Source organism: Erinaceus europaeus, chromosome 16 (assembly GCF_950295315.1).
Source record: "Erinaceus europaeus chromosome 16, mEriEur2.1, whole genome shotgun sequence".
Lineage (NCBI taxonomy): Eukaryota > Metazoa > Chordata > Mammalia > Eulipotyphla > Erinaceidae > Erinaceus > Erinaceus europaeus.
Window position 1 is genome coordinate 18,689,325 of NC_080177.1, and position 24,995 is coordinate 18,714,319.

Here is a 24,995-nt window from a genome sequence, read left to right on the forward strand (position 1 = left end):
ATTTCAGTATCTCCTAATCTCTTTTTTGAGATCTTTTACTTCTTTTTTAGTTGTCTCTAATTCATCCTCGATTTTGATAATTCTGTCTTCGCCTTCATTTATTCTGTTCTCTCTCCCCTGTACTGTTTTCTGGAGTTCATCTATTTTGTTACCCTGTTCTGATACTGTTTTAGTTTGTTCAACTAGTTGTGTTCTTAGCTCAGCTATTTCAGCTTTCAGCTCTCTAATGACCTTGAGATAATTAGTGTTTTCTTCCAGAGTCTCATTTGTTGTTTCTGCATTTCTGATGACAATTCTTTCAAACTCTTTACTCACTCCTGTGACTATTTTGTTAACAAGTGTTTGGATGTTGACCTTACTATTTTGTGGTTCAACCCTTGGGGGACTTTTAGCTGGACTCTTGTCCTGGTTCACTTCTCCAATATTTCTTCTTGTTGGTTTAACCATTCTATATAGTATTCTTATTTATTTATTTATTTATGTATTCCCTTTTGTTTCCCTTGTTGTTTTATTGTTGTGATTATTATTATTATTGTCGTCATTGTTGGATAGGACAGAGAGAAATGGAGAGGGAAGGGATAGACGGAGAGAGTAAGGGAAGACAGAGAAGAGAGAGTAGGGGAAGACAGAGAGGGGGAGATAAAGATAGACACATGTAGACCTGCTTCACCGACTGTGAAAGGACTCCCCTGCAGGTGGGGAGCCAGGGCTCAAACCGGGATCCTTATGCCAGTCCTTGCACTTTGCACCACCTGCGCTTAACCCGCTGTGCTACAGCCTGGCTCTCTCTATATAGTATTTTATGTGGTCCCTCTCTCAATACTTTTCAAATTAATGATCCCTCTTGTCTGGATTGACTTGTGTCCAAGTAAGTACTTAAAGAGTTCACAGTTGTGGAAATTAACAGTTGTTTTAATATTATTTCAATCCCTGAGTTGGAGCACAAAGGCTGTTAAAAGCCTCTTTTGTTCTTTTTCTTCCCTATAGGCTATGGGAGCCTGAGGGCTTTTATACTATAAGTAGGCTTCTTACCTTAATCACTCACTCCTGACCAAGAGATAAAGCAGGGTGGGGGAGAGATAGCACAGTGGTTATGCAAAGAGACTCTCACACCCCAAGAATCCAAATTCCAGGCTAATTCAGCTTCTCTGCAAAGCCAGGCAGCACTGCTGGGCCCTGTGAATTTCTATACAAGTCTCATTTCTAGTCTGTATGTTCTGAAGCAATTATTCACCATGTTCTCATCAGAACAATGTGGAAAGGCTCCCACTATACATCCCCATTGCTAGGCCACTGAGGTGTAGCTCTTCTCCTGTGTTTCCTGGTCAGTTCTCTGTTCCCAGATGTCAGCACAGGGTCTCCCCCTGTTGCTCCAGCCTCTGAGGACAGTAGCAGTGGAGACTCTCACAGTTGCATTTGCTGAGTCTTAGGGGAGTCCTCTCCTCTCTTCAGCAGCCTTTTTGTTGGTAAAACAGACTGGAGTTGCTGCCTCAACTGTTAAACTGCCAGACTGTTACCAGCTGCTCAATCTCTCCTTGGACTCCTCCCTGTCCATGAGCCACACGTGTTTGCACTCACTGGTGGTTTGTTGGGTTTCTGAAGTCATTCTGGTTCTGTCTTGTTGTAGTTCCAGGTGGTCTCCTTTGCTATATTCCTAGTTGACCTTGGAGAGAAACACAGCTGCTGCTGCTCCATAGCCCCACCTCGGGAATTCTCTCATCACAAGATCGTTATCCAATTACATCTGCACAATCCCTCTTGCCTCCGAAAAGCTGAACATTTGTAGCTTCTAGGAACTAGGGTGTGGACACTTTCAAAAACCTCTGTTCTGTCTACTGTTTTTTTGTTTTGTTTTGGTTTGTTTTTGCCTCCAAGCCTATCACTGGGGCTCAGTGCCTGCACTACGAATCCACCGCTCCTGGGGCCATTTTTCCAGACAGGACAGAGAGAAATTGAGAGAGGAGGGGAAGATAGAGAGGCAGAAAGTTGATCTACATAAGTTCACTCACTCACTGGTTCACTCATTCACTCACACTTAGCTTCCCTTAGGGCCTCATTTGAGTCATGCATTCATTGCACACTGACTCTTACTAGAAAGACTTTTGTTATGTCTCCTTCCTCAATTGCTTAGAAACTCCTGTAGGACCAACCATGCCTTATTCATTCCTTTTTCACTTCTTATTCTAGCGTTTGCCCTTCTTCTGTAGCCAGTCAACAGCGTCATGTTGAGCCTGATGTAAAGTTTCGAGACCTCCTTTGAATCTGGAGAGGTGGCAGTCGTTGACTATGTGGGTCATAGTCTGTCTGTAGCCGCAGGGGCAGTTCGGGTCGTCTCTGGCTCCCCAGCGATGGAACATAGCGGTGCACCGGCCATGGCCTGTTCGATAGCGATTGAGGAGGGCCCAATCATAACGTGCTAGGTCAAAGCTGGGTTGATGCTTGCAGGGGTCTGTGATGAGGTGTTTGTTCTTTACCTCAGCTGACTGCCAACTCTGTTTCCAAGAGACTGGAACAGAGTTCAGTGTAGGCATAGGGGACCAGATTGGGTGACGAGACGTCAAGCATTGGACAGGGTGGGCGAAGATATCCGCATATATTGGCAGGTCCGGTCAAGCGTAGATGTGGGAAATGAACTTAGATGATGCCACATCCCGACGAATATCTGGCGGGGTGATGTTGCTAAGAACTGGCAGCCATGGAACCGAATATAATTGACACTGAGTTCTTGTTTATGAACACAACTCATACTGGAATTTGTCTGGGGGTAGCATTTCTTAACTAACTGTTTGTATATGCACTTTTCTGTAGGTGCTACTCTTGTTTTGAGGAACAAATTTTCGGCCAGCCAGTTTTGGGATGACTGCAGGAAATATAACGTCACTGTCATTCAGTATATTGGTGAACTGCTTCGCTATCTATGCACCTTACCCCAGGTAATACTCCCCATGATTCAGGATCATTTTTAAATAGATATGATGGGAATTCAGGACATGTTGATCCATACTAGGCTTCAGCTAATTCATGTCTGCCAGTTTTCACTCTAGATGGCAATTGTTTTCTGGGATAAAGTGGTTGGTGCTGTACTTATCACAGAGAGGAAATTTACTATATGACACTTGCTCTTGATACTAGTATGATCATCCATCTCTGCCTATTTTTGAGGTGCAGTTGACATAAAGCATTATGTGAATTCCAGATATACATGATGGTTTAATGTTTGTGTGTGTTGCAAAGTTAACAACAAGGGGATCGGGTGGTGGTGAACTGGGTTAAGTGCACATAGTATGAAGCACAAGGACTCGCTCAAGGATCCAGGTTCCCCTGGCTCCCTACCTGCAGGGGGTCACTTCACAAGTGGTGAAACAGGTCCACAGGTATCTATCTTTCTCTCTCCCTCTCTATCTTCCCCTCCCCTTTCCTCTCAATTTCTCTCTGCCCTATCCAATGAAAAGGGGGCAGGGGGAGTGGCTGCCAGGAGCAGTGGATTCATAGCGCCAGATCTGAGACCCAGCAATATCCTTAGAGACAAAAAAAAAGTCAGCATAACAATACTTCTAGTTAACATCTGTCACTGTACATAATTATGTGGTTGTTTTTCTTATGATAAGAACTATTTAAATCTACAAATCTACTCTTAACAACTTTCTTTCTTTTTTTAATATATATTTATTTTCCCTTTTGTTGCCCTTGTTTTTTTTTTATTGTTGTTGTAGTTATTGTTGTTGATGTCATTGTTGTTGGATAGGACAGAGAGAAATGGAGAGAGGGAGGGAAGACAGAGGGGAAGAGAAAGATAGACACCTGCAGACCTGCTTCACCACCTGTGAAGTGACTTGCCTGCAGATGGGGAGCCGGGGGCTGGAACCGGGATCCTTATGCTGGTCCTTGTGTTTTGCACCACATGCACTTAACCCGCTGTGCTACTGCCCGACTCCCTCTTAGCAGCTTTGAAATGTACAGTACAATATTGTCACCATTCTATATGTTACATCCCCATAGCTTATTTTGTAAGTGAGCATTTGTATTTTTTTATCCCTTTCACCACCCTTTCTCCCATCTCCAGCAACTATGAATTTGCTTTCTATGTCTATGAAGTTGGATTTTGTAATACATTCCACACATAAGTGAGATTGCATGACATTTGTCTTTCTTTGTCTGGTTTGTTTTACTTGGCATAATGCTCTTAAGGACCATTTATATCACACATTTTTTTATTATGGCTGAATAATATTGGGTGGTGAGGAGGGAAGATCAAGGAACAGAAAGGAGAGGCTTATCACAATTTTTTTCCATTCAACTGTTAATGAACATCTAAGTTGCTTCCATATTTGAGGCTATTATAAATAATGCTGCAATAAATATAGAAGTCAAGTTAGTGGGGTTTTTTTTGAAATATTTTATTTATGTATTAATGAGAAAGATAGGAGGAGAGAGAAAGAACCAGACATCACTCTGGCACATGTGCTGCCGGGGATTGAACTCAGGACCTCATGCGCCACCTCCTGGACCACAAGTTAGTGGGGGTTTTTTGTTGTAGTTGTTTGTTTTTTGGATACTCAGAAATGGAATTTCTGGATTATGTGGGAATTCTACTTTTTGAGGAACCTCTATTCTGCTTTCTGTCATTACCGTACCAATTTAGAGTCCCACCCACAATGCACAAGTGTCCTTTTTCTCCACATCTTCATCAATGTTTGTTATTTCTTGTCTTTTGGATATTAAGTGTGCAGTAATATTTCTTCATGGTTTTTCTCTATTCAGGATTAGTGGTGTTGAGCATCTTTTCATGTATCTGTTGACCATCTGTCGATCTTCAATAGAAAAATGTCTGTTCATACATTCTGCTCAGGTTTTAATTAGACTGTTTGATTGGGGGGGTGTTTAGTTTTGCTGTTCAATTGTATGAGTTCTTTATGTATTTTGAACATTTGCCCTTATCAAATATATGACTTGCATATATTTTATCCCACTCAGTTGCCTACACATTTTACTGATAACTTATTTTTTCCTTTTATTATGTTGTAGTCTGACCTGTTTTGAAAAAAAAAGAAAGGTGTTGTCTTTGCTTTGGATTTCAGGTCCAAATTCACGATCACACAGACCAATATCAAGGAGTCTACTATCTGTTTTTTCTCTAGGAATTTTATGATTTTAGGTCTCATATAGAAGTCTTGAGTTCAAAAAAAAAGTCTTGAGTCCATTTGGGGTTCATTTGCATGTATGTTGTAAGTCAGTAGTCCAGCTTCATTCATTTTTAGACTCCTAAAACTTACTCACTGTCAGCTGATACCTTGTATGCTAAACTTATTCCACCAAAAATCATAACTCTCTTCTCTTACATCATTTGCTTCTACCTGTTGTGATCCTGCTCACACTGCAGGTGTGTTATCTTCGTGACTCACATTCTACCTAGACTCTAAGTCAGATGGCAGAGGGTGGCACCTTGTCTTCTTGACCTCTTATACCAAAGCCATTCAGAAAATGATTATATGACTTAATGACCAAATCCACGTTTAACTCTGAAATCAACTGAGTCTGTCACCAAGCTTTGAACACCCATCCTGTTTGAGTGTTGAACAAAATAGATCAGTCCTAGGATTTCTATCTGGCACGTCCTTAGCATTAACAAATACTGGATGAATCTCTAATTTTTTTTAATCATTTTATATCTTCAAGGAAAGAGCGTGAACAGACATAGAGAAGAAAGAGAGGGAGAGACAATAACGCACTGCTCCACCACCCATGGAGTTCCCTTTGTTTGCTGCCAGTAGTGCTCCCATAGAATCAAACCCAGGGCCTCGCCCACTGAAGGCCATGAAAGAAATAAAATATTGGGGGCTGGGTGGTGGCGCAGCGGGTTAAGCGCACATGACACAAAGCACAAGGACCAGAGTAAGGATCCCAGTTCGAGCCCCCAGCTCCCCACCTGCTGGGGGGCCACTTCACAAGTGGTGAAGCAGGTCTGCAGGTGTCTATCTTTCTCTCCCCCTCTCTGTCTTCCCCTTCTTTCTCCATTTCTCTCTGTCCTATCCAACAACAATGACAGCAATAACAATAATAATAACAACAACAGTAATAAAAAAATTAAAAACAAGAGCAACAAAATTTGGAAAAATGGCCTCCAGGAGCAGTGGATTTGTAGTGCAGGCACCAAGCCCTAGTGATAACCCTGGAGGCAAGAAAGAAAGAAAGAAAGAAAGAAAGAAAGAAAGAAAGAAAGAAAGAAAGAAAGGAAAAAGAGAGAAAAGATTCCCCTCAAATATTCAGGCTTCTCACTTGCTGTTATGAGTTGGAAGTGGAGTCAATAGAATCAAGAGGGCCATAGCTAGGTTAGGGCTTTATTTACAGCAATACCTGTTAATGCCATTATTGAATTTTTTGTTTCTCATTAGTGTCCCATCTGGTCCTCAATATTGTATGCCTCTCTATTAAAGCCCAGAAATCCATATGGAGCCCTTCTGTTTGGCTTTTCTTTTCTTTTTAAAGGTACCCCCTTGTCAGTTAGAAGTCCTCTAGGGAAATATGTGCTCTTTCTACTAGTTCTAATGGGAGCCACCTTTGATCTTAACGAATAAACATGTTTATGTGTAGCTCTTTCAGGCTAATGCACAGTTACACATGCACACTCACTTACCTCTTTCAGTTAATACTGTCTCAGTACTAAAAAACAAAGTTGGGTAGTAGCACAGCAGGTTAAGTGCACATGGCTCAAGCACAAGGACCAGTGTAAGGATTCTGGTTTGAGACCCCACCTCCCCATCTGCAGGGGGGGTTACTTCACTGGCAGTGAAGCGGGTCTGCAGGTGTCTTATCTTTCTCTCCCCCACTTTGTCTTCCCCTCCTCTCTCAATTTTTCTCTGTCCTATTCAGTAACAACAAGGGCAACAAAATGGGGAAAATGGCCTCCAGGACCAGTGGATTTGTAGTGCAGGCAGCTGAGCCCCAGTGATAACCCTGGAGGCAAAAAAAAAAAAGGATATTTTGAGATTTATATACATTCAAAATATATTAATATATTAATTCATAGTTGACTTCTAATCTAAAAGTATATTTAGAGTTCCTGTTTGCACTTTCTCCCTGCCTTTGAGTTCTAGTTTGTCCAGAAACTACTCAGAAGAATTATCAGAATTGATCAAAGTTACCTCAAAAAAAAAATCTCTAAATATTTTAATGGATTTATTTATCCCTCCACCAAAGTCCACTGAATCAACTGCACCTTTGAATCCCTTTTCTCCCCAACCCCCCTTAGTTCTCGGTCTTCCGTTCCACAGCCTTAGTCCAAAGGTTTGTTTTCATTTGACTTTGGTTGTTCCTTTGCTTTATTTATTTATCCTTCATTTATTTATTTATGGGTGAGCTCATTCTGTATTTTCCTTTTGTATAAGTCTCTTCAGCATTCCTTATAGTGTTGGGTTAGTGGTAATGAATTCCTTGAACTCTTTGTTTGAAAAGTTTTTTTGTGATTCCTTCAAAGCAGAGTGATACCTAGTTGGGTGGAGTATTCTTAGTTTGAAATCTTTTCTGTTGAAAACTTTGAATATGTCATGCCCGGGCTTACTGGCATTTAGTGTGTCTGTTGAGAAATCAGCTCACAGTCTTTTGGGAACTACCTTATTTGTGATTTTTTTTTCCTAGTTGCTTTTAAGATTCTCTCTTTGCCTATAATCTTGGCTACTTTAATTATAATGTGTCTTGGTGTGTATCTGTCTGGAGTTTTTGTTGGTGGTGGTGGTGTTATTGTTGGAACTCTTAGTGCATCCTAGATATGAATGTTTGTCTCCTTACTTAATTTTTTTTTTTTTTGCCTCCAGGATTATTGCTGGGGCTGGGTGCCTGCACTATGAATCCACTGCTCCTGGAGGCTATTATTTCCCTTTCGTTGCCCTTGTTGTTTATCATTGTTGTTATTATTGTCATTGTTGTTTGATAGGAGAGAGAAATGGAGAAAGGAGGGGAAGACAGAGAGGGGGAGAGAAAGATAGACAACTGAAGATCTGCTTCTCTGCCTGTGAGGCGACCCACTGCAGGTGGGGAGCCGGAGCTCAAACTGGGATCTTTACACCAAGTGTGCTTCCCTTCTTAAATTTAAGAAGACCCTCAACTATCATTTCTTCAGATAAGAATCATGTCCCTTTCTCTCCCTCTCTTCCCTCTCCTGACAAACCTGTAATGAATGTTTCTCCTTTCTGTATTGTCCCATAATTTATATTTTCTTCGCTTGTATTGTTTTAGTTCTTATTTCTTTTCTTTTTCTGGGAGGTGGAAGCAGGGGAAGGGCTGAGGGTTGGTCACCTACCTCCACTCAGTCCTCCAGCTTACTGCTTTAATCTTTGACTCCTGTCTTTCTGTTAGTCATTCCTTCTATTGTATTTTTTTTTTGCTTCTGTTATTTTATTCTTTAGTTATGTTTTTTTTTCAATTACTATGTCACTTTATTTAAAATATTGATTTACAGGATCTTTATTCTTTATTGTTGCTGTAGTTTTTGTCATTTATGTCATTGCTAGATAGGACAGAGAGAAATGGAGAGAGGAGGGGAAGACAGAGAAGGGGAGAGAATGATAGACACCTGCAGACCTCTTCACCGCCTGTGAATCAACCTCCCTGCAGTTGGGGAGCCGGGGTCTTGAACTAGGATCCTTGCGCTGGTGCTTGTGTTTCGCTCCATGTGCACTTAACCCGCTGCACTACCTCCCAATCCTCTCAGGATTTTTATTCTTATAAAGGTACATTTCCACATTTCCCCAAGATAGGTATCAGTACATTTCAACCTTAACCAAACCAACATCTTCTTCTGCCATAAGAACTTAGCTCTCTGATTCCTGTTAGAACTTTTTTTCTTAGACTCTAAGTTTGTTAACATTTTCTCCTATTGAAAAAATAGGATAAATGTGAGCATCTCTAGGGCTATTGTTTTGAGGTTCTTTTTAGGACATATACATAGCACTGTTGAGCTTGGAGATTTCTTTTGTGGAAAGTTTCCTTTGTCTTCTCCTTATGCTGCTTTGTGAGGACCTGGACTGTGGATCTGTGCTTGAGCAAGCCTGGACTGCAACCAAGGAGTCATGGTCACAAGTGCCTGACAAAGGCCTTCACACTGAGGTCAACATGGGTAGCAACCAGGCATGTGTGGTTATGAGTGAGGGTTGCAAAGGGAGCAGGGCAGTCAGTGGGACCTACTTGCTAGCAGACAATGCTTGGAGGGGTACACAGAGAGTGTTTTCTGACTTTCAATGTGCTATCTCTGTGTTATGGAACTTACAGTCTTATAAACCACTGATAATCACAAATTTTAAAAAGACTTGACCAAAAAATGTTTCAAATTTTACTGTCTGTTAGTGTTCAGATATTGACTGAGAAGAGCCAGGTCTGTTGAACTGCCAGGAGTTAGCAATCTTGATAAAACATCTCTATCCCCATTCAAGTCAGATGCTAGCTTCAGATAGAGTGCTCACCCCAGGGACATAGGAGACGGAGTTCCAGTATGGCATCTACCAGCTCTGCTCTCAAAATAATTGCAGAGGTCATCCGAACAGTTGCTACCACAACCCCCACCTGATTTATAGCATTTCCTCTCTTGCCTGCCGCTGTCGTGATGTTGTAGGCATGAAACTGCAATAGAATTGTGGTGCCAGGAATTTATTACAACCTACCCCTCTTATCTCCAAGTTAAAGTTCTATTAAGGGTATCTTTCTCTCCTTTTAAAAAATATTTTATGCAGGGAGTCAGGCGGTAGCGCAGAGGGTTAAGTGCACGTGGCGTGAAGTGCAAGGACTGGTGAAAGAATCCCGGTTTGAGCCCCCAGCTCCCTGCCTGCTGGGGAGTCATTTTACAAGCGGTGAAGCAGGTCTGTAGGTGTCTGTCTTTCTCTCTCCCTTCTGTCTTCCCCTCCTCTCTCCATTTCTCTCTGTCCTATCTAACAATGACAACATCAATAACAACAATAATAACTACAACAATGAAAAACAACAAGGGCAACAAAAGGGAAAATAAATTTTAAAAAATAATAAAATAGAATTTTAATAAAAATGTATTTTATGCATTTATTTTATAAGAGATACACAAAGAGAGAAAGAATTAAAAAAAATAGCACTGCTCAGCTCTGGCTTGTGGTGGTGCTGGGGATTGAACTCAGACCTCAGAGCCTAAGGCATAAAAGTCTTTTGCATAACCATTATGCTATTTCCTTTGCCTTAAAGATACCTTTCTTATTGCAGTGGCTTGTCACACGGTCCAGTTTCCTTTGTGGAGAAGGGTGTTTCCCTGTGTCTTCACTGTCTAGATGCTCACCTTTGGTGTCTTCCTGTGCAAACATATTTGAGTTTCAGGGCCATTTCTATGTAGAGTTTTTTTTTTTACTTTTTTTTCTTTTGTAATATTTATTTTTTCCCTTTATTGCCCTCATTGTTTTATTGTTGTAGTTTTTATTATTGTTGTTACTGATGTCATCCTTGTTGGATAGGACAGAGAGAAATGGAGAGAGGAGGGGCAGACAGAAAAAGGGAGAGAAAGACACCTGCAGACCTGCTTCACTGCCTGTGAAGCGACTCCCCTGCAGGTGGGGAGTTGGGGACTCGAACTGGAATCCTTATACCAGTCCTTGTGCTTTGCACCATGTGTGCTTAACCTGCTGCATTACCGCCCAGCTCCCTAGATTTTTCTATATATTGTTGTAACTTTGCTGTTACTGCAGAAGAAGGAAGATAGAGGCCATCCTTTGTTGATCATCTTAGCCCCACTCCCAGTTAAGGATTTTTAGTGTGGGTAGGGGAGGATAGCATAACGGTTATGAAAACTGATGTTCATGCCTGAGGTCCCCAGGTCTCAGGTCCCAGGTTGCAGGTCCAATCCCTCACACCACCATATGCCAGAACTGAACAGTGCTCTGGCAAAAAAAAAAAAAAAAAAATTTAAGAAGAAGAAGAAGAAGAAGAAGAAGAAGGGAGTCGGGCAGTAGCACAGCAGGTTAAGCGCAGGTGGCACAAAGCAAAAAGACTGGCATTAAAGAAAAGAAGAAGGAGGAGGAGGAGAAGGAGAAATTTTTTAGTGATATGTTTGTCTCTAGAGAAAATGTTAAAGACAACTCACTGTTAAACTAATAAATGGATTCATCTAAATAGTAGGATACAAAGTCAACACACAAAAATTAATTGCATTTGAGTCAGCAAAATAGCTCACCTGAATAGTACACCAACCTAGTAATGAGCATGGCCCACGTTCAAGCCTGCTTCCCCCCCCCCATATACTGGAGAAAGTTTAATGTTGTGATATCCTCCCCTCTCTCTATGCCTCTGTGTCTCTATCTGCAAAAGTCATCTTGGAGAAGTGAAACCCCTGGCAAAAACAAAAATAGAATGGTTACACTTCTTCTACAATAAGCAATCTGAAAAGGAAGTTGAAGGATTGAGTCCATTTACAATAGCATCAAAAAGGAAAAAAAATTATGCGTTGCTTAAAGATATTATAGACTCATAATGAAAACTACAGTGGTGCACACAGCAAAGCACACATTGCCATGCACAGTGACCCAGGCTCAAGCCTCTGGCCCCCACCTGCAGAAAAAAAGCTTCACAAACAGTGAAGCAGTGCTGCAGGTATCTCTCTTGCCTTCTCCCTATCTTCCCACTCTCTCCCAATTTCTCTGTCTTTATCCAAATAAATATATAAAATATTAGAAAGAAAACTACAAAACACTGCTGACAAAACTGTGTGAGCATGTGCATGTGTATGTAAAACCAGACCTCACACATGTGTGATGTTGCCACCCCATGCCACTTTTCATTCAAAGCGAGAAACAGAATGAGACAAAGGACGAAAATATACAAGGAGAGATACCACAGTACCAGGAATTCTCCGGGTGCTTTAGCCCCTTTCATTTTGTGCTGGGGCTTGAACCTGGCTCATAAACTTGGCAATGTGTGCACCCTACCCAGTGAGCTATCTCTCCAGCACCTTTTTCTTAAGATGTATGTATGCATATATTTGTGTGCGTGTGTGTGAAGATAGAGTGCAGACCCACTGTTCAACTCTGACATAAGATGGTTCCTATCAAAAACTCGATGGTGTCTTGAAAAAAAATTCCTTTACCACTTGTGAAGCTTCTCCTTGCAGGTGGGGGCTGGGGACTTGAACCCGGGTCCTTACACATGATAGCATGTGCACCACCTCCCAGACCCACAGTATAAAAGTCTTTCATTTAGGGATATACAGATGAGAAAAAAGTAGCTGTCCGAGTTAGAAGTGCTATTGGGTGGTAAACTAAGAACAAAAATGACGACAGGTCACTGGGACAAATGACATTCTTCAGATAAAAACATTTTAATACTGTTTCTTAAATTGTGTGTATCCCCCACCTCCCTTTTTTTTTTTTTAAAGAAACATGTGTCTTAAAGTCATGTGGATTTGTATTTGGATCTTGGAGCAACTCTGCTGCCACCCATGTGATCTTGGGCAAACAAATCACTTTGAACCTCTCACGACTCCTTACTCAGTTGTAATATGAGGCAAATACTTTATTCCATCTCATATTTGGCTCAGATTCTTTAGAAACGCAAGACAATGTGGGTCACATATGTGACACCCAGTAAAGGCTTCCACAGATATTTCCTGCCTGCTCTGTTAGGGTCCCCACACTCCTCACCTTCCCCAGCTGGTAAATCCTGGCATGTATTACAATCCCCTCTACACCTCATATCTCACATGGACCAGATGTTTTGATCCTCGTCAAAGAAAAATGACCCTTGACCTAAAATAGAGTCCCTCCAGGTAGTGCTTTTGGTGATAAGACACTTTCTCCTATCCAGTATATATATATAATTTTTTTTTAAATTAAAACTGGCCCCTGGTGGGTAAACACTGCGATGAGAATGAGAATGAGAATGAGAATTAGGCCTCTCAGAAAGTTCCAGACAGCATCTCCTAATTTGTATCCACAAACACTTCCAGCCTCAGGCCTTAATCCCTCTGCTAGGTAATAGGATCTCTTGATTTATGATGAAAACTGAGCCCGTGGTATTGTGACTTGGAGCCCAGTTCCCTGCCACCAACAGGTGATAGCTGCACCTGTGAAGTTGGCCCACCTCCTGGCATACCTGGCACCTAGGACCTCCTACACCTCTGCCCTTCCCCTGTGCCCGCGTCCTGGCTGTTAACTGTGAAACAAGGAAGTTGGCAGGTTCCCAATGGAGGCTGGTCCCGGATAGAGGCTGGTCCTTCTTTGGATCAATTGTGCTCTATGCAAAGCACAGGTCCAGGCACTCTGATGGAAGGGGGAGGGAAAAGAGAAGGAGAGAAGGAGAGGGAGGAGAGCAGCTAGTCACTGCCCACTAAACAAGGAGACACATTTTAAACATCACTCTGGGGGGTCAGGTGGTAGCTCAGCAGGTTAAGCGCATGTGGCGCAAAGTGCAAGGACCGGTGTAAAGATCCTAGTTCGAGCCCCCGGCTCCCCACCTGCAGGTGAGGCGTTTCACAGGCGGTGAAGCAGGTCTGCAGGTGTCTTATCTTTCTCTCCCTCTCTCTGTCTGCCCCTCCTCTCTCCATTTCTCTCTGTCCTATCCAACAACGATAACATCAATAACAACAACAATAATACCTACAACGACAATAGAACAACAAGGGCAACAAAAGGGGAAAAAAACAAATAAAAAAAAAAATCACTCTGGGCTGCATATGGAACTAAAGAAAGTCTTGAGTTAACACATTAATATATCTTGTGCAGACTTGGGAGTAGGTAAACCCTCTAGAATTAGTCTCCAAATTTTTGTGATGCTTTATTCTTAGAGTAGCCATAAGGGAAGAGACAGAGAGTATGTGACAGAGATAGGCTGTGAAAAATCTTACAGTGAACAGAGGGACCCACAATTCAGTATCCAAACGGAGACACTTGACAGGGAAAACAGTGTCATTCATTAGCACATCAGCGCAGCAGGCATAACCCAGACATTCCTCCTTGAATGTACTTGAAGATTATCAGAGGGAATAGGTGACCTGAAACTACCAAGCTGAATAAGAGAATACACATTCTCTCCCATTTTGTCAGAACGTCTTGCTTCTTACAGGTTCAAAGGCTCTCAGGTAATTCTCCTGAGTGCTCTGGTTAGGAACCATTGCCTTGAGGCCTGGTCTTACTTGACATATTTTATCCTCAAAGAGTGTTCTGGAGGCCTAGTGTTCACTGGTGATCCAACTGTTCACCTCTGGTTAAGACTTTTGAAAGCGTTCCGAGCAGCTGTTTCTCAATGAGATAAATGTATACAGCATGACTCCCCTGTGCCCTGCTCAAGGTTTGTTTTGGTTTGGGGTTTAACTTCCATATCAAAGGAAGCGTCTCTTATCAGAAACTGCCAGCCTCTCTCTTGCAACTGTTTTTTTACTATTATTATTTTATTATCTTTACTTATGTATTGGATAGAGACAGCCAGAAATCAGTAGGGAAGGGGGGATAGAGAGGAAGAGAGACAGAGAGACACCTATAGCACTGCTTCACCATTCATGAAGCTTTTCCCCTGCAGGTGGGGACCTGGGACTCAAACCTGGGTCCTTGTGCATTGTAACCTGTGCGCTCAACCAGGTGTGCCACCACCTGGCCCCACAACTGTTCTTTTCAAAGTTCTTTGTCCAAAAATCTCTTCACAGTGTAGGAAATAGTATAGGGGTTGGTCTTTCAAAGCATTTGCTCTTTTAAGCTCTTTGCTCTTTGAGCAAATAAGTTAACATTTACCATGAGAGTCAAGTTCTAGTTGTCTGGAGCTTTTTACTCTCCTTTCCTGTTTTCTGTTAAAAGGTCAGAGCTGGGAGTCGGGCTGTAGCGCAGCGGGTTAAGCGCAGGTGGCGCAAAGCACAAGGACCGGCGTAAGGATCCCGGTTCGAACCCCGGCTCCCCACCTGCAGGGGAGTCGCTTCACAGGCGGTGAAGCAGGTCTGCAGGTGTCTATCTTTCTCTCCTCCTCTCTGTCTTCCCCTCCTCTCTCCATTTCTCTCTGTCCTATCCAACAACGACAACAACAACAATAATAACTACAACAATAAAACAACAAGGGCAACAAAAGGGAATAAATAAATAAAATAAAATAAATTAAAAAAAAAAAAGGTCAGAGCTTCAGAATTCGCAGGTTAGAATTCCCCTTATTTGTACTACTCATTTCTCCTAACAGGCTGTGATCTTCTGGAGGAAATGAAATGCCTTAATATGCTAAGATATCATTAAAACGATTATAAATTTGAACCATGTGCAAGTACCTTGGTTCAAGCCCTTGGTTCCCACCTGCAAGGAGGATGCTTCATGAGTAGTGAAACAATGCTGCAGGTCTGTCTATCTATCTATCTATCTATCTCCCTTCCCCTCTCAGTTTCTGTCTGTCCTATCAAATCAAATAAATAAATATTTGTGTTGTCTAAACAGTTAGAATAAACTTGGAAAGTTGTGCAACAAGTAGAATGCCATAGATTTGCAAGCATGAGGTCCTGAGTTCAATCGCTCTGGTCTCTCTCTCTTTAAGAAACCTTAAGGAGAATTACCGTAGGTTTGAACTTACTTGGCAAGATCAACATGACTTAACTTATCCCTGGATGGAAAGTAACTAGGTCCCACCTCTTGCTGACACAAGCTCGCCTTCTAGTTCTTGCACTCAAAGCAGCTTTTCCTTTGTGATATTTATTTATATAGCAAAGCATATTCCTCCCAAGCCATCTGCAACAACTGGAAGTCAGCTTCCTCCTTCTCTTCTCTTCTCTTCTCTTCCCCTTCCCGCCCCTGTTGGGACAGTTGCATTGTCTAGCTTCTGTTCCAACTGGTCTTGTGACCTCTGGAGGTCTGTCTGTTAGATAAAGGCTTGATCAAGAGCCCTTTCTCCAATCTACCCAGATCCTAACATAACTGCTTTTTTTCTTAAATTTTTTTAATTATCTTTATTGGATAGAGACAGCCAGAAATTGAGAGGGTAGGGGAGATAGAGAAGGAGAGAGACAGAGAGACACCTGCAGCACTGCTTTACCACTTCCAAAGATTTCCTTCTGGAGGTGGGAACTGGGGGCTGGAACCTGGGTCCTTGAGCACTGTAAAATATGCACTCAACCAGGTGCGCCACCACCTGGCCCCTATAGCTGCTTTTTAAATGGGTGTGGAAAACAATTCTCTCTACCACTGGACTCTTGCCATTTTTCTTCCTCAGGCCCTCCTTTCTAGCAATTCATTGGGACCCACAGGATCATCAGGACCACAATCCACACATTGTAGTGGCTTAAAATGGATACAGACTCAGTGTTGGCATCATTTAATTCTACTAAAAATAGTCTCACTTTGTGTCTTTACAAAAATCAAAATGGGGGAGAGGAGGGGGGGTTTAATGCAGTGGGTTAAGCACACATGATGTAAAGTGAAGGAACGGCATAAGAATACAGGTTCAAGCACTGGCTCCCCACCTGAAGGGGGGGTCACTTCACTGTCAGTGAAGCAGGTCTGCAGGTGTCTATCTTTCTCTCTCCCTCTCTGTCTTCCCCTCCTTTCTCCATTTCTCTCAGTCCTATCCAACAACAATAATAACAGCAACACCACCACCAACAACAATGGAAAAGAAATTTCTCTCTGTCCTATCCAACAAAAACAATAGCAATAACAGTAATAGCAATAAAAAGGCAACAAAGTGGAAAAAATGGCTTCCAAGAGCAATGGATTCGTAGTGCAGGCTCTGAGCCCCAGCGATAACCCTGGAGGCAAATAAATAAATTAATAATAATAAATAAAAGCAGTGAGCTGGCTAGTGGTGCACCTGATTGATCATACATGTTACAATGCACAAGGACCCGCGTTAGAGCCCCGCTCCCCCACCTACAGGGGGAAAGCTTTGCAAGTGGTGAAGCAGTGCTGCAGGTGTCTCTCTGTCTCTTTCCCTCTATCTCCCCCTTCCCTCTCAATTTCTGACTATCTCCATACAATAAGTAAATAAAGATAATAAAAAAAATTAAAGGGGACTGGCTATAGCACAAAGGGTTAAGCGCACATGGCGCAAAGTGCAAGAACAAGCTCAAGGATCCGGGTTCCAGCCCCCGGCTCCCCACCTGCGGCAGCGGGGAGGGGGATCGCTTCACCAGTGGTGAAGCAGGTCTACAGGTGTCTAGCTTTCTCAATCCCTCCTGTCTTCCTCTCCTCTCTTGATTTTCTCTGTCCTGTCCAGCAACAACAGCAGCAAATTGCAACAATAACAACAACAAAAGCACGGGCAGCAACAAATGGGAAAAATGGCCTCTGGGAACCATGGATTCATAGTGGAAGCACTGAGTCCCAGCAATAACCCTAGAGACAAAAAAATTAAATGGAGGACTGGGTAGTGGTGCCCCTGGTTGAGTGCACATGTTACAAAGTGCAAGGCCCCAGGTTCAAGCCCCTCCCCACCTGCAGGAGAAAAGCTTCACAAGTGGTGAAGTAATTCTGCAGGTTCCCCTCTATCTCTCCATTTCTCTCCATCTATATCCCCTTTCCTCTCAATCCTGGATGTCTATATCAAGTAAATAAATATAGTAAAGTTTTTTTTTTTTTCTGCCTCCAAGGTTATGGCCAGGGCTAGGTGCCTGCACCATGAATCCACCACTCCTGGAGGCCATTTTTCCCATCTTGTTGCCCTTGCTGTTTCTGTTGTTATCGTTACCACTGCGGCTGTTGTTGTTGGACAGGACTGAGGGAAATCGAGAGAAGAGGGGAAGACAGAGAGGGGAAGAGAAAGATAGACACCTGCAGACCTGCTTCACCACCCGTGAAGCGATCCCCCTGCAGGTGGAGAGCTGGGGACCCAAACCGGGATTCTTACCCCTATCCCTGCGTTTCACACCATGTGCGCTTAAACTGCTGCGCTAGCTCCCTGCCCCTGATCATGAAGTTTTTCATCAAAATGATGGTGGGCTTGGGTGTACCTGGTTAGGCGCACATGTTACCATGTGCAAGGACCCAGATTCAAGCCGCTGCTCAGCACATGCAGGGGAAGACACTTCACAAGCATCGAAGCAAGTACTGCAGGTGAGACGTCTCCCCTTCCCCTCGCAAAATCTATCTTACCAAATTAGAAAAAAAAAAAATCAAAACGGGAAAATTTAGGTCTTTTGGTTACTAATTCGGAATTCTAGCTGCCAATTCGTAATGTCTGTGTTGGGGAGCAGGAGGAACAAAAGGGAGCAATGTGTGGGGGTGACAGGAAAGTCATGCGCAAAGATGAATTCTCAAGCAATGGGAATATGGAGGGACATGAAGGCAATTGCTAAATGCTCAGCCCAGGTTCCCTCTGGGAAGCGCTGCTTCAATTGGCTCTCTTCCTCCTTCTACCCCAGAAATCAAATGACCACGATCACAAAGTGAGGATGGCGGTAGGAAATGGCCTGCGTGGTGATGTGTGGAGAGAATTCATCAAGAAATATGGAGACATTCACATCTTTGAGTTCTATGCCTCCACGGAAGGCAATATTGGCTTTTTGAATTATACAAGAAAAATTGGTGCTATTGGGAGAGTGAACTACCTACAAAGAGTAAGTACTGAAGAATAATAGCAGGGGCACACCTAGTTAAGTGCACATAGTACTATGCTCAAGGACCTGGGTTCAAGCCTCCGGCTCCCCATCTGCAGGGGGAACGCTTCACAAGCAGTGAAGCAGGTCTGCAGGTGTCTGTCTTTCCCTCTCCCTCTCTATCTTCCCCTCCCCTCTCAGTTTCTCTCTGTCTTATTGAATAAAATGAAGGGGGCAAAAGGAAGAAAGAAAGAAGAAGAAAGGAAGGAAGGAAGGAAGGAAGGAAGGAAGGAAGGAAGGAAGGGAGGAAGGGAGGGAGGGAGGAAGGGAGGAAGGGAGGAAGGAAGAAAAAATGGCCTCCAGGCGTGGTGGGTTCATATTGCAGGCACCAAGCCCTAGTGATTACCCTGGAGGCAAAAAAAAAAAAAAAGGATGTCACCAGTTTTTTTAATATATATCATTTTTTAATTATTTATTTATTTATTTATTTATTATTGGATAGAGACAGAGAGACACCTGCAACTCTGCTTCACCACTTCCAAAGCTTTCCTTCACAGATGGGAACCAGAGGCTTGAACCTGGGTTCTTGTGCACTGTAATGTATGCGCTTAACCAGGTGCACCACCACCCAGCCCCTATGTCACTAGTTTTCAGAATAGATGCCTTAATAGCTATGTCCCGATGTGTCATGATCAGAAATCCACACAGCATCAGAGCTGTGGCTCATCACTAACACTAAGAGAAGTTGTGTTCATTCTCGGTGAATAGACATGGTGAAGGATGATGACAACTTGGAGGGTGTGCTCTGTGGATGCCTGTCACAGGGAGATAGAAAACTGTACTCCTGTGACAACAGCAATATTATGCACCAGTATTTCCTTCAGTAATGTCATCTAAAATTAAAAATATATATTTTTTAAAATAAATAAACTTGTTTCCAATAATGTAAAAGACAGGGCCCTCTCAGGTAAAAAAAAATTCATATTTATTTCATTTTAATGAAAGGGAGAAATAGAGATGGAGGGGGAATGGGGAGGGCACTAGAGCATTGCTCAGCTCTCACTCGTGGTAGTGTTGGGGATTGAACCTGTGATCTCAGAACTTCAAGCATGAGAATCTTTTTCATAACCACTATTCTATCTCCCTACCCTATTTAAAAAAAAAATCTTGATTTTGGGCTGGGGAGATAGCATAATGACTCTGCAATAGATTTTCGTGCCTGAGGCTATGAGGTGCCAGGTTCAATCCCCAGCACCTCCATAAACCAGAGCTGAGCAGTGCCTTGGTCTTTTTTTTCTGTATCTCTCTCTCAAATAAAATTAATAAAATATTTTTTGAATCTTGATTTCTGTTACGACCCATAATGACTTTTCAACACATCTGCAGTGTATATGAACTCTCCCTGATGTCATTTGTGTTTGTATGTGAAAAGCACCTAAAGGCCACTAGCCCATCAGCTTACCTCACGCTGTGGAATGTGGCATTTCCCTTTCACCATGTTGTGCATCATGATGTCACATTTTATATCTGCATCCCTGGAGCTTTGCTGTTCTGACACAGGGTCCAAGCGTGTGTGTGTGTGTGTGTGTGTGTGTGTGTGTGTGTGTGTGTGTTTTCCCAGTGATTTTCACTGGAGCTCTCTACACACTTAGTATTCTACCACTCTTGTTGGATTCTTTTTTCAGATAGAGGGTAAAAAAGAAGAGAAACAGAAAGAGAAAGATAGACAATACAGCATTGCATTGCCACTTGGAAAACCTCCCCCTATACACACCTTGCAAGCACTTCTTTGTGGTGGTGACTAGAAATTTGAACCCTGGTCCTCAAGCCTAGTAAATTGTGTGTTGTACTGGCCAAACTATCTCCCAGCCCTGCATCAGAGTTTATTAAAAGGTGTGTAGTCATGGTTAAGAAACACCATCTAGGGGCCAGGCCGTGGCACACCGGGTTAAGTGCACATAGTACAAATCGTAAGAAACAACATCTGGGAGTCGGGCGGTAGTGCAGTGGGTTAAGTGCAGGTGGTGCAAAGTGCAAGGACCAGTGTAAGAATCCTGGTTCAAGCCCCCGGCTCCCCAACTGCAGGGGAGTCACTGCGGTGAAGCAGGTCTGCTAGTGTCTATCTTTCTCTCCCTCTGTCTTCCCCTCCTCTCTCCATTTCTCTCTGTCCTATTCAACAACATAAATAACAACAATAATAATAATAACCACAACAATAAAACAAGGGCAACAAAAGGGAATAAATAAATAAATAAATATTTTTTAAAAAACACCATCTAGGTCTTTGAAAGAGCTAGGATACTCCCTCTAGTTCTAAGATCTTGTAAACACATGTGTTCACCTCATAGCCACACCAGAAAGAGATTGCTAGTTTTTAAATCAGATTACTAAGCAGAGAGCATCACTCTGGCACATGTGATGCTAGGGATCAAACTCAGGAGTTCATGCTTTAGATTCCAACTCTTTAACCAGCATGCCATCTTCCAAACTATGCTTTATTTATCTTTTAAGACTTAGTTTAGGGAGTCGGACTGTGGCGCAGTGGGTTAGGCGCACGTGGCACAAAGCGCAAGGACAGGCAGAAGGATCCTGGTTTGAGCCCCCGGCTCCCCACCTGGAGGAGAGTCACTTCATGGGCAGTGAGACGGGTCTGCAGGTGTCTGTCTTTCTCTCCCCATCTCTGTCTTCCCCTCCTTTCTCCATTTCTCTCTGTCCTGCCTGACAGCAATGGCATCATGACTGCAACAATAATGACTACAACAACAGAACAATAAAGGCAACAAAAGGGAATAAATAAGTATTTAAAAAAAGACTTATTTTATTTTACTACTTAGAGAGAGTGAGAGAGAGTGCATGAGAGAGAGAACCAGAGCATCAGTCTCATATATGTGATGTCAAGGATACAGTCTATACTTCATGTTTGAGAATCCAATGCATTATCTACTGTACCATCTCTTGGGCCCCAAAAGTAAATCTTGCTTTGTCCTAAAATTTATTTTTGCTTACTTCAGGTTAGATAAAGAGGTCCATGCACCACTCCAGTACAAGCAGCACCAAATCTTGAATCAGGGACCTCAAGCATGATAGTCCTTTACTCTGCCAGTAACTGACCCTGCTTTTGAACTCTCTTCCTGGCCACATAAAAGTAAACCGTAAAGAAAAAAAAAAATTAAGTGGGGGGTGATAGCCAATGGTTATGCAAGACTTTCATGCTTGAGGCTCCAAAGTCACAGGTTCAATCCCCCACATCACCATAAAGCAGAGCTGAGAGGTACTCTGACAAAATGAATTGATTTCTTTATTATGGGCTAAGGAGCTAACTCAGTCTCTTTAGACATCAATTTGCATGTCTGAGATCCTGGAGACTGTAAATTCAGTTCCCAGCACCAATTTATACCAGAGCAGAACTCCGATCTTACTTTCTCCTTCATCTCATAATGAATAAAAATAAAATAAAATAAAATAAAAGGTCACAAAGCAATATCCTCTCCCTTTAAGTCATTTTATTGCCTAAGACCTCCAGATGGGCATTTTGCCTTTTTTTGCACTCAAGCTATCAGCCTTTTTTTTTTTTAAATATATATATTTATTTATTTATTTTTTTTTTATTTTAGTTTATTTGTTATTGGATAGACAGAAATTGAGAGGGGATGAGGAGACAGAGAGGGAAACAAACAGAAAGATACCTGCAACCCTGCTTTACAACTTGTGAGGTTTTCCCCCTGCAGGTGGGGACTGGGGGCTTGAACCTGGGTCCTTGCACACTGTTATGTGTGTGTTTAACCAGTTTCGCCACTGCTTGGCCCCCAAGCTTTCAGTCTTTCAGAAGAAAAATCATTCTGCCAAACTCCAGGAATATGTGGTGAGTCATGGCCCTTTACTGGCTCGAGCTGCCATTGTGTCTCTAGGCAGCCCATTTTGCCTGGCCCTTGAAATAGTCCTAACAGAGGACTGTGGCCAGCATTAGCAGTCTGCCTCTAAAGATCAAATTCAAGCACCACCCTAGACTGACTTACTGACCTTGGGCAAATCACCTTATGTTCTTTAGGCCTCAGTTTCCTGGCCTGTGAAAAAAGATGCCCAAACTCAGTGTCGATAGGGAGGGAAGAGTTGCGAAAAGAATTGAATGAAATAACTTCCTAAAAAGCCCATATAGGATAGCAAACAAAGCCTGCTATGCAAAAGTCTTGAGTGAGAAATTGACTGGCGTGATTATTCTGATTGTTCTGCCTTGGCCTCCAAGGAACCTCTCCCATAAATGACATCCCATAAATCTCCCCCCTCTTCTCTCAATTTCTCTCTGTCCTAGCCAATAAAAATGGAGAACATGGCCCCCAGGAGTGGTGGATTCAGAGTGCTGGCACCAAGCCCAGCAATAAACCTGGAGGCAAAAAGAAAAAAAAAGTCTTACTTGCTCAGAAATGTTAGTCATATTCCCAGGCCATAGCAACAACATGTTGAGCAGTACATGTCCTTCATTACAGAAAATTCTACTAGAGTGCACCATTACAGACTGAGAACCCCTTTCCTACTCTCCACTGGAACCACTATGGAGAGACCCAGCCTTCTCTAGGGTCTTTGCACCAACCTTGGAGTTAATTGCCAGCCCAAACCTTGGAGACCCAGGCTAAATGCAGTGCAAAACAAGAAAGAACTGATTTTGCTGGGTGTGGGCTGTCTATATTGTTATTGTTGGCCCTCCAGAAGATGAGTAGCAAGGAAGTTTCTTTTTTCTTTAAATTTTTTTTAAATATTTTTATTTATTTATTTTGAGAGAGGTGCAGAAAGTGACAGAGACAGAGAGAAACACCAGAGCACTGCTCAGCTCTGGCTTATGGTGGTGCGGGGGACTGAACCTGGGACTTAGGAGTCTCAGGCATGAGAGTCTGTTTGCGTAACCATATCTCCTCCGCCCTCAAAGAAGTTTCTGTTGAGACCAAAGCTAAGGGCCCTACAAGCTGATGCGGTATATGACTGGCTCTTTGCCATTATAGTCGCTAATTGCCATGTTTTCTTTCCTGTTTTTCAGCCAAAGCAATCATTTTTAGCTGTGGTATGCCTTGCGGTGTAATGTTTTTATTTATAGTCTCTTTTTTGTTTGTTTACTTATTTTAATAGGAGAGAAAGAGACCAGAGCACTACTCAGCTCTGGCTTATGGTGGTGTGGGAGATTGGACCTGGGACCTCAGAGGCTCAGGCATGAGAGTCTTTTGCAGAGTTATTATGCTTTCTCCCTAGCTTTTTGTTTGTTTCTTTTGTTTTGTTTTGTTTTGTTTTCCCATCTCAACTGCTCAACTCTGACTTACAGTGGTGCAGAGGGTTGAACCTGAGACTGCTAAGCCTCAGTAATGGAAGTCCTTTGAATAGCATTATACTATCTCCTTGGTCCTCTTTCCAGTTATGTTTTAAGAAAAACAATATTTTTTTATTAAAAATGGGAGGAAATGCTTTTGCAGTTGATGTGAAAAGAAACATTACCACCCCAACATGTTTTACATTTTTGCAAATGAAGCAGATCTTTGTTAACCATAAGAATTGCTGGTATTGGGGAGTCTGGCAGTAGCGCAGCAGGTTAAGCGCACGTGGAACAAAGCCAAGGACCAGTGTAAGGATCCCAGTTCGAGTCCCTGGCTCCCCACCTGCAGGAGAGTCGCTTCACAAGCAGTGAAGCAGGTCTACAGGTGTCTGTCTTTCTCTCCCCCTCTCTGTCTTCCCCTCTCTCCATTTCTCTCTGTCCTCTCCAACAATGACAACATCAATAACAACAACAATAATAACTACAACAATAAAACAACATGGGCAACAAAAGGGGAAATAAATAAATAGATACTTTTTAAAAATAATTGCTGGTATTGAATGATTATCTGCTACTATCAAAACATATGATCTGCTAGTTTATCAAATATTGGATCGTAAGAAAATTCATGTCGTATTTTTCTGTTTTTGTGTAAAAATGCACCATAGCTTTTTCTACAACTCAATAAATTTGAAATGGACACAATAATCATGTCCATAATTATATCAAAATACTGTCACTTTTTCTTTTCACTACCAGTGGGGAAAAATATTGTTTATTTCTCTTACTGAATTATATCAAGTAAATGACTATACACCATCAATAACAGTATATGTGGGATATGATAGAGCTGTGGTATTCTGTAGTCATGGACCTGAAATAATTATACCACTGATTTTTAAATACATTGGAAAGAAATCCAAAGCACCTACCATATTACAATTGTACAAGATCTTAAAAATCCATATGTGCTCTTCCACCAAAAAGCATGTATGAGACTATTCCTAGCGGCTCTGTTTTTAATACTATAGAAATAGAAATAATCCGGGAGTTGGGCGGTAGCCCAGCAGGTTAAGCGCAGGTGGCCCAAAGCAAGGACTAGCATAAGGATCCTGGTTCGAGCCCCCGGCTCACCCCCTGCAGGGTAGTCGCTTCACAGGCAGTGAAGCAGGTCTGCAGGTGTCTATCTTTCTCTCCCCCTCTCTG

At 42.4% G+C, this 24,995-nt stretch overlaps 1 protein-coding gene across 2 annotated transcripts in view; it reads left to right on the forward strand.

The window, feature by feature from the left end:
- Window positions 1-24,995, forward strand: part of SLC27A2 (solute carrier family 27 member 2) — a 72,835-nt gene that overhangs the window by 31,824 nt on the left and 16,016 nt on the right. For both annotated transcript variants that reach the window (XM_060174643.1, XM_007517333.3), the window contains exons 4-5: window positions 2,809-2,933; window positions 18,320-18,514. In XM_060174643.1, coding sequence (XP_060030626.1) covers window positions 2,809-2,933; window positions 18,320-18,514 — 320 coding nt within the window. The remainder of the gene's footprint in view (window positions 1-2,808; window positions 2,934-18,319; window positions 18,515-24,995) is intronic.